This window comes from Dromaius novaehollandiae, chromosome 11 (genome assembly GCF_036370855.1).
Source record: "Dromaius novaehollandiae isolate bDroNov1 chromosome 11, bDroNov1.hap1, whole genome shotgun sequence".
In the NCBI taxonomy this organism is placed as follows: Eukaryota; Metazoa; Chordata; class Aves; order Casuariiformes; family Dromaiidae; genus Dromaius; species Dromaius novaehollandiae.
Window position 1 is genome coordinate 23,215,564 of NC_088108.1, and position 12,093 is coordinate 23,227,656.

General features: G+C 35.6%; 1 protein-coding gene across 4 annotated transcripts in view; it reads left to right on the forward strand.

Annotated features, from left to right (window-relative positions):
* The window catches only part of LRCH2 (leucine rich repeats and calponin homology domain containing 2), a 57,948-nt gene that overhangs the window by 15,156 nt on the left and 30,699 nt on the right, over window positions 1-12,093 (forward strand). For all 4 annotated transcript variants that reach the window (XM_064518367.1, XM_064518368.1, XM_064518369.1 and 1 more), the window contains exons 2-6: window positions 4,550-4,694; window positions 7,485-7,611; window positions 10,533-10,638; window positions 10,728-10,864; window positions 11,081-11,214. In XM_064518367.1, coding sequence (XP_064374437.1) covers window positions 4,550-4,694; window positions 7,485-7,611; window positions 10,533-10,638; window positions 10,728-10,864; window positions 11,081-11,214 — 649 coding nt within the window. The remainder of the gene's footprint in view (window positions 1-4,549; window positions 4,695-7,484; window positions 7,612-10,532; window positions 10,639-10,727; window positions 10,865-11,080; window positions 11,215-12,093) is intronic.

Sequence of the window (12,093 nt, forward strand, 5' to 3'; positions counted from 1 at the left end):
ATTACCATTGGCCTGTCAAGTGATTTAATAATCACTGTGTGAAATGTAATTAAACTTTAAATTAAATTTTTTGGATGCTGTTGTTGTTCCATACAAATGCCAACCATCACAGGAATTGGACTGCGAGATGTCCATGCATTGTGTGGACATGGAAAAGTTATGTCTCCTGGGATCATCATATGCAGATGTTTCTGAAGTATTTGAGATTGCATGTTTTAAGAGTTTTTTTGTTCTCTTTTCTTGTTTTCCTCACAGCCATAAGCATAATTGGTTCTTTTAGTCTGACTTTCTTGTATCTGACGGACTAATAACTTTTACTCATTTTCCAAGTAGTGATCTCAGACCCATGTTTAGATTGGCTAAAAGTATATCTTTAGGATCAGCTCTTATGCTTTCAATTTAATTTGATACCTTCATTGACTTCTATAGGACAGATTACATGAATAAAGTTGCTGTTGTCCTTAGATGTTTTTAGGCTTAAACTCTACTAAAGTGTTACCAGAAAAACTGTGTAGGAAAGTCTCTGGATGTTCCTATTTTTGGAACAGTTTCGGCAAAAAAAACCCACCACACCCTACCACACGTCAGCATATTTTTCTGAAAATGCATGTCTCAACATGGCGTTCTAGTGTAGATTTCTCCATTAGTCCTGGCATTTCAAATTCAACATTTAGCTCTGCAAAATGTGATCTAACAGGGATGGAAATGGAACATAAAAATGGTGCACTGGATCAAAACGAAGGCCAGTCTACTTTGATGGTAACAAACAACAAATGCAGAAGGAGAACAAATGTTAAATATAACGTTAATACTTTTTGACTGCCTTACTATGCTTTAAATTAAACCTGAAAAAATTTGAGGCTTCTCTTTTTACTTCAGAGCACAACTTAAGCTTATGGAAGATGCCTTCTTACTTCCACCAGCTCCACCTCCAGAATCTGACTTTCTGTTCTTTTTTCCCTAAACTCTTTTGTTCTGAACCTCCAATACTGTGCCTTTAAATTGTCTCCATGCCATCAGGGAAGACTTTGCTCTTTTAGTTGCTGCTTAGTTTCTTTTTAACAAACTTCCTCAGATTTTTGTAGTTCCTGTTTTTAAATTAAGCTCAGTAATGGTGTGCTTTTGGCTTTTGTTGCTTCTGCAGAGATGGTGAATTGAAATATGCTATGCTTCATGAGTAATCCTTGATGGTGTCTTATATTTAGTCTTTTCATAACACCCACAATTTAGAGTTACCTAGTCTAAACTGAGTTAGGCAAAGAATTTGTATAATTTCACTTCTAGATGAGTTGTCATTTTAAGTCATGTGCACTTCTGCACTTGCCAGCTTTCCTTGCTGCTTCAGACTATTAACTCTTGAAAAACTGTTTTCATTTTATGTGCCACAACCTGCTTCCATTTTGATTTAGATGAAATCTATCTTGCTTTTAAAAGAGCACTCTATTTCCAAAATTTCCCCAGCTCCTAATGGAGATGACCCCTTTTTCTTATAATATTTTCTCAATCATATATTGCATCTTTAGTTTTCAAAAGTTACCTAAATTGCATAAACTTCCCGTCGACGTTTCATTAGATGGGTTAGCATCTGTTATGCTAAATAAATCTATTGTTCATTGTGAAAGCATTTCTGGAGTAGAAATCACTTTTCATTTTGAATAAAGAATAGCGTTATCTATCTGTAAAAGGCAATAAGTAGATGGGATGTGTGAATGCCATGTAAAAATTGATAGGCTTGGATCTTTTGTTTTACTCATTACTTTTTGCTGAACTCATGGAGATATTCTTACACTTTTTGGAAATAAAAGATTGAAAAAATTGCTTGAAAGAGAAACCGTACTACCTTCCAACTTTTTATTAACTTTTTATTTTACAATTGATGGATAATAAGTGTTATTTCCTAATTTAAAATGTGATTTTTGGATTTCATTTCATAACAGAAAAGTGAAATCTTTCCCCCATTGAGTCTAAAGCCATTGTCTTTAGTGAAATGTTTTTAACTTGAATATATACCAATTTCCCAACACTTGCATGTTTTCTTCTAATATGAAATTGTTTCATGTGCAAGGCTATACAAAGCGACTTAAACCAGAATGTACTAATATGATTTTCTTCAGGCCAGGTCAGATGACCACAGCTGCCTCTGTATTCCCTATTGAGAACCACAGTCCTTGTCCAGTCATTGCACAGATCGGGGATTTGGAGTACACTGCTGGGAACCACTTCTGGATTTTATTTCTACAGAAAAAGTGGCAAAGCAGCTTTTTACCTGTGTATTTCCCAGTTGTGTAGTTGGGATATAGCTGGATGGACACACAGCAGCAGAATCTTCATGGTGCTCTTGAATCTAGGTGTAACCAGCAGTATTGCTCACTGCAGTAGTGGCTGTAAGGCACATTCTACAGTTTGTATTTTGGAGGTTAGACCGTTTTACTTGTCTTCAACTATCTTGCCAGCTGCTGCTGAAACAAAATTGGGAAGAGCCTTAAAATTGATTTCTTCAGAAGAAAATTTACCAAAGCCTGATTCTTGAAGTGGTGGCGGTTCTAGAACTATGCCAGCAATAAGACAGTGTGTGTCTTTTTTGCATGCGTTTATCCTACTCTGTAAGAGAATCTTTCTTCAGCTTTAAAAGGATTTTGCAGAAAATTCATTCAAATGTAAGCTACCGTTTTCCTATAATGTTTTGAAAATTAATGTGCTGGGAAACAGAAAACAAACTGTTATTTTGAAAACTTTCTCAAAGTATGCTGAAACCATTTTAGTAGACTTTTGAATTTTAGTTGGCTGATTTGTTGTAGTTAATTCCTTGTCCCACAGTCTTTTCATTCAGTGCGTTAAGAATCCTAGTCCTGCAACCTAAATCTCCCTCTTCTTGCCTCTTGAAGCTGGAGTTTGCCAAAATCAGTGTCAGCAGTGTTCCTTACTTGGGCAATCTGATGAAAAAGATGGCTTTGTGATACTTAGGCTTGAGAATATTTCTTTGCAACGATGCAGTGGTGGAGTGACAGCCAGTTGGCTCACAAATCTCACATGTTCTAGGCTTTACGAAGCAAAGTTAACGCTACTTCCAAAACTAATGCCACTGGAAGGTGGTGTTTCTTTGTACCAGTCCCTTTTATTGGATGGGCATTTGTGGCACACTGTGGACCTTCACCACTGCAAGGGACACTTGTGTTCAGTCTGTAGTGTACCAGGTTCTTTCCTGCAAAGAAAGTCTTCTGCCCTGCTGGCCCCTAGCCTACAGCAGCACATGGGGTTATTCTGCCCCACGCCCAAGTCTTTGCATTTGCCTTTACTAAACTGGATGGGGTGTCTGTCAGTCAAGGTCATGCTCCCCACAACTTGGCATCACCCACCGATTTCCTAAGAGTGCATTCCATCCCATTTTCCAGGTTGTTGACGAAGATGATATAACAGTATTGTCCCAGGATTGACTCCTGAGAAATGCCACTCGTAGCTGGGCCGCCAGTTGCACTTTGAGCTTTTGAGCACTCTTCTTTGAGCCAGCCACTTTCTAGTCTGCATCTCCAGTCGGGTGGAACAAACAAAACAGTATGTTTGTTCCACTAATAGAGCGATAGTGGCTAAGCAGAAACACAGTCATTTTTGTGTGGGTGCTAAAGACTAATAACCAAAACCTGAAATAACAAGGGATTGTCAATCTCAAGTAAATCTCTCTTCCGAGATCATAGTTTCATGGACTTCTGTATGGTATAGCTTTTGGTAGCTGACTGATAATTTCCAGGATTCAAGGGTCACATTCGACTTTTTTTTTTTTAAGATTGCATTTTGTATATACTTGTTAGAGACGGTATAGATTCTATCAAAACCAATTGAGTCAGTATTATGACAAAAAAGTACACTATAAAAATACATTTTTAGCATGCAGACTTGCATGATGCAGTCATGCATTAAGTTTCCTGTGTCAAAGATACTCCACTTCTGCTCTTAGTCTAGGCTAAATATCATCCTTATTTTCATAGCTAAAGAATTTTGACATTGGTTTGTGTGGTTTTATTCTCTTTTGAGCTAAGTTATAAATGTGAAACTAGAGAACAGACCAGTAACAGTGCTTAGGGTAAAGAATAAATATTTAGGTAAGAATTGTAGTCCTTTAGCGGAATAAATACATAAGCATTTTGTGCCAGTTTGGCTTTATTGTGAAATTAGATTCTAATGCAACTGTCATGAACAGAAAAAGTTGTCTGTTTACTTGATTTGCAGTTTGTGCCTTACTGTTGTGCCATGAATAAAAAAAATAAAATAAAACAGTTGTACAAAACAAATCTTATAGAGTAGGGACAATCGTAACTGATACTCAGTTGAATTTAAGTGTTCTTAATTATACAGTTGGTGTAGTCTTTTTTGTGTTTATTGTGTTTATTATATGCAATAGCATCCAGTAACCTCTGGTAAAACCAGACTATTTTAGACTTCTAGCAACACCTTAATTTTTAGGAGTATGACGAGAATAACTGTGGGTATTTGCATGTCCTCCTATTGTGGGCAAATTTTTGACTAAAATTTTTTTCTTTTTCTTTGTTCCTAGATCTTTCAAAGAACAGATTTACTGAAATTCCTCCTGATGTCTGGTTGTTTGCACCACTTGAAACTTTAAATTTGTATCACAATTGCATCAAATCCATTCCAGAATCTATTAAAAATTTGCAAATGCTTACTTACCTTAACATTAGGTGAGTAACCCTTGTCATTCTTTCTTCTGTGTTTCATTGGCGAGGCGATATCTTACTTCATCAGGACATCAAGCACCCTTGTGCCCTTACTTTCCCCCAGACAGATAAAATGATTCTGTTGATTGTTTGCCATATTCTTGGTGTTTTAGGACCAGCAGTTCTTGTTGCTTCCCTTGTGGGAAAGGGCTGACAGCATCTTGAAACTTCAGGCAGTACGCTACAGTAGCTGTCTATAAGGAGAGTTTGGGAGGTTTCATTTGTTGTTAATGTTATGCAGGTAGACTGTGATTTAAAAACTACATATATAGAAATTCATTGGTTTTTTGTTTTTTTTTTTCCAAGAGGCTAGATTACTCTGTCCAGAAGGCCCTACTCATTTTGTACATTAGTCGCATCCATTGCTATTTTTAGATTGGGAAACATATGGTTGCATTTTCTCAGAAGAATAGAAAATGAATGAGAGCTCTACTGGAGATTGTCTAAGGTACTATATAAATGTACAGAAGCAGAGAAATCTAGAGGAACCCTTCCATAAAGAGTTGAGACCAACAGTAGAGACCAACTGGACCACAGTATCCTCTGTTTCTTATACTGACTATCTGAAGTACAAAACAGTCTGTTCAACTAAGAACTATTTAACATGAGATTTGTTCCAGAAATAACTTTTTGCACAAATTTCAAATTACTTTTTGAATTGATACTTGGAAAGGAAAAGAGGGAAAAAAAACCCTACGTCTTAATCTGCGATTATCAGTGGTTATACTGATAATTTCCAAGAATTGCCTGCTCTGTGGAGGTTTTCAGGAATATTAATGACATAAAACTGCAGTGTTTTCTGAAAGAAACTTAACCTAATTTCTTTCATAGAGCAGCAGAAGCACATTTCTGTGTTGATGGTAACTGGTGCTGAATATAATTCTTGATACAGAAATAAAGGAGCTTCTGATTCTAAGTGAGCATTGCATGTTATTTCAGGAGTTGACTTACTTAATGGCCTTTTTCCTTACCTTGCTTTTTCTTTGTTTTTGTGCTAAGGTCTGAGGACTGTTTTCTGAATTCACAAATGTGGACAGGCAGTAGTTAAGCACAGGCTAAAATACTGACTTACTAGTTTCAGTATTGTGATTACAGAAGAAAACCACATGATCTCAAATTCTAATTTTGGTTGCAGAAGAGCAAAGAAAAGTATTATGCAATTCATTGTAAAGTAGGCAGCTCCTTTTTTTCAAAAGAACTTCAGAGGTAGCTGATTTAAGTCATGCAGAGAATTACAGTTTAATTGCAAAGTTTTTAAGCACATAAAAAACATTCATTTACTTGCACATGATATTTTTCCTTTCCACACACTCTAACGGATCACCAGTCGGAAAAAAACAATCATATCTGCCTGAAATGCAAAATAAAAAGAAGCTTATTGCAAACCTACACCTAGAACTTACTTTTTTTTTCCCCACTTAGTATTAGCAGCAAAGATGCATTGCTCTTTGTAAGGATAGTGATACCAATTTACTGTCAGCTTGCTTTGTCAAAATTGCACTACTTAGAAGCTGAAATGTTGCAGGGGCGTAGTGATTTTGTTGTTCTTGCAGACATATAAACTATAGTCATGTAGAAGGGCAATTGAAAAAGTTTAAGTTTTCAATATGAAAGCAATGTTCTGATACAATTCCATTACACAAAAACCGTTTAAAACTTTGGGTTTTTTTTCTTAACATAGTGTGAAAAAAAATGCCAGCTCTTCAAAAGGTTCTTGCAAAATAGAACTTTTGGCTTCTGGACACTTCTTGAAACTGCTGGAAAAATTTCACTTTTATGTGTGAAAGCAATTGCTTTCATACCACATCTGAACAAGCTGGTTTCCCAGTGGCTTTTTTTAAATGTACAAGTAGTTTGCCAGAAAAAAATAATACGAATTTCTGGCAGGAGGCAGCCTGCAGTTGGTAGCTTTTCTGAAAGCAATTTAAATTAAATTGTCAGCAATAATACCTTTCCTGTTAATATAGCAGGCGTATGTGCATGCAGTTGGAAAATGATACACACAGCAGAAATCAACATTAATTAAAACATACCTTCCAGACCATTGCTCAGCAAAGTAATAAATAGATGTTTAGGGCTTTTGGTAATGGTTGAGGAGAGCTGTAGCTACGTGACGTGAGAAGCAGTGATCTTGTATAAATCCTGCCAGTTCCAATTTATTGAGAATGTGAAGTTTTTATTTGTAGACTGCCAGATCAGTTGGTCCTTCTGAAGGTATCAGAAACAGCATAAAAGTAAATATCAAGCATAAACTGAATATTGTATGCCATAGTTAATTCAGCAGAAATGTGGTCATGTTGTCAGTATTTGATCCATGTTGACTTAATATTGGTGAAAGATTCTCCATCAAGAAGAGGAAATGCAGCCAGATGCCATTCCACAAAGCTTGGAGAATTCCAGTTAGAATACCTTGTGCTTTTAAACTGTTGTTGTTTACAGCTACGTTTATAGGTCAGTGGGCTTTTTTGTTTCTTTCAGCATATTTTTCTGTATGTACGTTTTACTGTTAGGAGATTCAGTTATAGTACATCTGCATTTACCAAATGAGAGGGGGACCTACAACTTATTGCGCTAAGAGAAGCTTTATCCAGTAAGGAATTCATGATGGAGATTGTAGTTTAAATTTAGATGAAATTATAATAGATGGAGGATATCTTCTAGAGTAGGAGAAATGTTCGATGTGCATCTCAGACTCCTGTTGAGCTTGAAGAGAATGTTATAATCTAGCCTTTCTTGTTTGTTTTTTCTTTCAAGTCGAAATCTTTTATCAACGTTGCCAAAATACCTGTTTGATCTTCCACTGAAAGTTTTGGTAGTCAGTAATAATAAGCTGGTCTCCATTCCAGAAGAAATTGGAAAGTTGAGAGATCTAATGGAATTGGTAAGTATAATTGCAAACCACTGCGTTAAGTACACCTAAACTATAAGCAGCCTGTTTGCAATGTAAGAAAAATGTAAATTCATGATCATGTTTACATATAGGAATGCAGAGTGTAAATGCAGTAACTGAATTTTCTGCGTTTGATATCAAATTACAGAAGTAATATTTATTGTAGAACTTCAAAAATTGGGACAAGCAAATCAGTATGTTCAACTAACTAAAAATTAATAGGTTAATAAATAAAACTGCTCTTTGCATTATTTCATTTGAGCTTTTATTTTGCATATTGTTAAAAATGGTGATTTTTTTTTTTCTATGGTTACCTCCTTTACAGGAGGTGATTTTTCTTATATGCTATTAGGAATTTTTTTCCTGCATGAAGAATTGAAGTCTATTTAGTTTGTCATCTTATACAAGTAATATCATACCATCCTTGTTGTCATGTTTTGTATTTGTATCTAGATCTGCTATTACTTTATTTGGGCTGGGGTAAACAATGATGTGTGGTATTCACAGCTTAACTGTCTGTGCAACATGATTTTATTAGATGGCACACTGAAGTTTTGTGTTTTGTCTTCTATTACTTTCCTTATTTCTTCATAACCTGTTTGTTTTTTTTTCTGATGGTTACTGAGTATTAAGGTGGTATTTTAGAGAACAGTGGGCAATTATCATCAGATCTTATTTCTAGGTGGTAATAAATTATTTAGATATTGAATGTACTTTTTTCTAATACCCTTAAAATCTTCATACATTGTGTATTAAATATTGTTCCACAATTGGTGATACTGGGAAACCACTGAAGAAAATAGTTTCAAGAATTTGGAAAAGAAATAAATTCTTACTAAATTTCTACTCCTTTCACGTGAGACTAGAACAGAGTTTTTAATCAGTCAGGAATAGAATTTCACTTTTTTCCTCTCACCTCTCAGGGGAGAAGTGATGAGTTTTAACTAGTTTATTTTTGCGTACTACTTTGAAGTGATGTATGTGTCCTTGGTGGTACAAGTGCAAGGAGTGTGTAGCCTTGAACGTTGCATCTTTTGACAGTAAGGAAATATGAGTGTCTCCAAAGCTTCTCAAAAGTGAAAAGACAGATTAAACTCAAGCTCCTCCTTTGTCATTTTCCTAGTATCTTCCTTAGGTGAGTCTAAAGACTCAAGAACTAAAGAAACATTTTAAAGAGAAAAGGCTACATTTCAGACATGTAGTTGAAGAATCCATTTTGTTCCTTGACTCAACATTGGAGTATACAGATGTAAGCCTTGCTTGGAAACAAAGTGCCTGTTTTTGTTGTGAGGAATTTTAAAGCAGTTATACTGAAACTAAGCTATAAAAGCGGATGAAGAGCTTGCTGAAGCAGGGAAGGCAATCTTACGTGAAGTCAGCATTTGCTCTGTAGCCTTGCTAGGAGTTTTTTTCTCTCACTTGTTGCCATTGCTTCTCTCAGAATGAAATGACTTTAACTACTATGAAAAGTTTGATGGAGAAATGGTGCTTGGACTAGATCTGACCTTTCAGTATTTGCAATTTCTTTGGACATTGCAAGTAGTTCTTATCATATTTCCAGGATATGTCCTGTCTTAAATGTGCCCTGGAGTTTTCTTTTAATGTGACCTGATTTTTGAGCTATAAATCAATGTTTCTTTTTTAATTTGCAAGTAATATGAAGTATTCTGAATGTTTGTGAGGCTTTTCTGATGTCTTCTACTGTTTTTGGTCTATAAGAAATGAGAAATCCTTTAACGTTCACTTCAGTGTTTTAGAATTTCAAGATAGAATCACTGCTTTTGTTTACAGAAAGTGAATGGTTTTTAGAATTGCAGCTGCGGTACTTTTGGCTTTTTTCATGAATGTTAAACCTGGAGTATATGCTTGATGGCATAGATTAAGGACATACCAAAGAGTTGCCTTCCAATATCTATGTTGTACCTATTTAGAACATAAATAATTTATATTTAAAAAAAATGACAACAAAGCAATATGGATGCAAAAAGATCCTTTCAGGAAAGGAATCCTATTTTAACTTGGGTGCTGGGGACAGAGAAGAACTCAAAATAGCTATGCAGCAGCTCATTTCAGGCAACCTGTAGTTTCATAGACATCTGGCTCTGTGCAGACATTTCTACTGCCAAGAGCACTTGAGCAGTGCCTATGCTGAAGCTCTGGAAGTGTGTAGAGGAGGAAGATGATGGATTTTTCTCATTTAAGGCCTAGCTTCTGATTGTTTCTTGGCTAGGCTTCAAAGTTAGCTTCTGCTTTTTCATTGGGTAGGTAGATAACTAAGCTTTGTTACCTACATCTAAGAAACTCGGCACTGAAATCAGTTTTACTGAATTAGTAATAAAATAGGTTAGCAGCTGTCTGTCTTACATCAATATGATTGACTTAGTGTGGGCTACCTACACAAATATTAAATAAGTTAGTGGCAGAAGTAGCTGTAAACTGTGTTGATTTGGTGCAGCTTTGTCACCCTCTAGTGATTGAACCCAAGAAGTTGATGAGCATGCTATTGCTTTTGTAAATTTTTAATTGCACTGGTTCAAATTTTATAAGGAAGGAGAAGAATTTTTATGAAAGGAACAGAATCCAAATCATTTGCCTGCAATAACACATTGTTTTTAGTTGATATGAGAACTACACCAGGCTGTCTTGATTTCTAGGCTACTGTATAAATCGCAAAACCAGTCCTTACTCATTTATTGTTTTAACCTTTTCAACTGAGTTCCTGAAACATAAATTGATGAAGTTGTGAAGGAACAGTGAGGTCTGTGTTACAATACTTCTTCCACTTGTGGGAAGAAGCAAGAAAGATAGGATGTCTTTTCTATGACATGCTTTATAATAGTTTTGATTGCAGTTTTCCTTCATTTAATTTCATTTAAGATATCCGGTTCATTCATTCATTGTATTTTACTTAGGATGTTAGCTGCAATGAACTTCAGGTCCTTCCCCAGCAGATAGGAAAACTACAGTCACTTAGAGAATTAAACATAAGAAGAAATAATCTCCATATGTTGCCAGATGGTAAGCTTCTTGTTATCCTTTCTTTCATGTAGGTAAACTATATAAAGTGTTAAGTAGATATCTGATTTTTTTCTTTTCCTCCATTACAGAATTAGGAGACCTTCCCTTGGTAAAGCTGGATTTTTCTTGTAATAAAATTACAGAAATTCCAATTTGTTATAGGAAGCTACGTCATTTACAAGTAATAGTTTTGGATAACAATCCAATGCAGATACCACCAGCACAGGTTAGTATAAAAACATTCTATTTTGGTGCATTAGGATCTTAAGAAAGGGGAGCTGTTCTAAGTTATTACCAATCAGGTTTTCATTATTTTTTTAGCTGTGTTTTTCCTAGCGGGAAATTGTGGGCGTTAACTTATCATTGTAGAAGGTATTGGTTGGGGTGCATTATCAAAAGACATGCTATGTAATAAATATTTTTTTTTTTTGTTTCCAAACAGATATGTTTAAAGGGTAAAGTACATATATTTAAATTTCTCAGCATTCAGGCATGCCTCAGAATAGATAAAAAACCAGATTCTTTGGATCTTCCATCATTGGGTAAACGAATCCCCTCCCAGCCACTCACAGACAGGTAAGTGTGGGGTTTTTTGTTCCGTTTTGGGGTTTTTTTTTTCACTTTAGTATTCGCTATGAAGTGGTCCTTGGGGAACAGGAGAGAATGTACCACAATAAGTTCATTACAGTTTAATAGCTGTAATTTCAGTAGTTTAAAGGTTGTTTGGGTTACTGGAAGCTTAATGATCGTGTGGGTTACTATGAAAATTTTTCATTATGTTCACTAAAGATTTGAACATTAGAACAGAGATGTAGTTTCAGTTTGTTGACAAACTCAGCTTTCTATTTCCCACCCAAATTTGCCAAAAACATTGATGATGCCTTCCCATAAGTGGCCTGAATATAGAGTTAGTCTGTTAGATGAAAAGTCTGCCTCCCAAACATGTGTTGATGGAAACTAGTTTAAACATCAGTGAAATATCTTAGATTGGTTGATTGGATTACTCCTGAAGTAAAAAAAAAATGCTGTATATTTTGCTTGGCTTATTAACTGAGCACCTCTCTGGAGTGATTAGGTGGGAGTGATTTTATATTTCCTATCTTCAGCTGGTTTGCCATTAAAACCCATGTGGAATAATGCTCTATTTTTGCCTATTTGCTTAAAATATGTGCAACCTGTGTCACTCTTTCCTTCAGTGCTGAAGGAAAGACGAAAGCTATGAATAAAGCTAACACAGAACCATCCGAACCATGAGATTCAGTCCATGATCTCGGGCAATTGTGCTATAGGTGATCAGCCAACAGTGTCCATAGAGTGCTTCTAAATGCTCCTAGAAGCTGTGGTCCACACATGTTCCCCAAAAGCCTACACCAGACTTCAGACTACAGCTATAAAATGTGTTGCAAAAGGAATGAAGTCATGGATATTACTGTTATACAATATCTCTGTAATAGT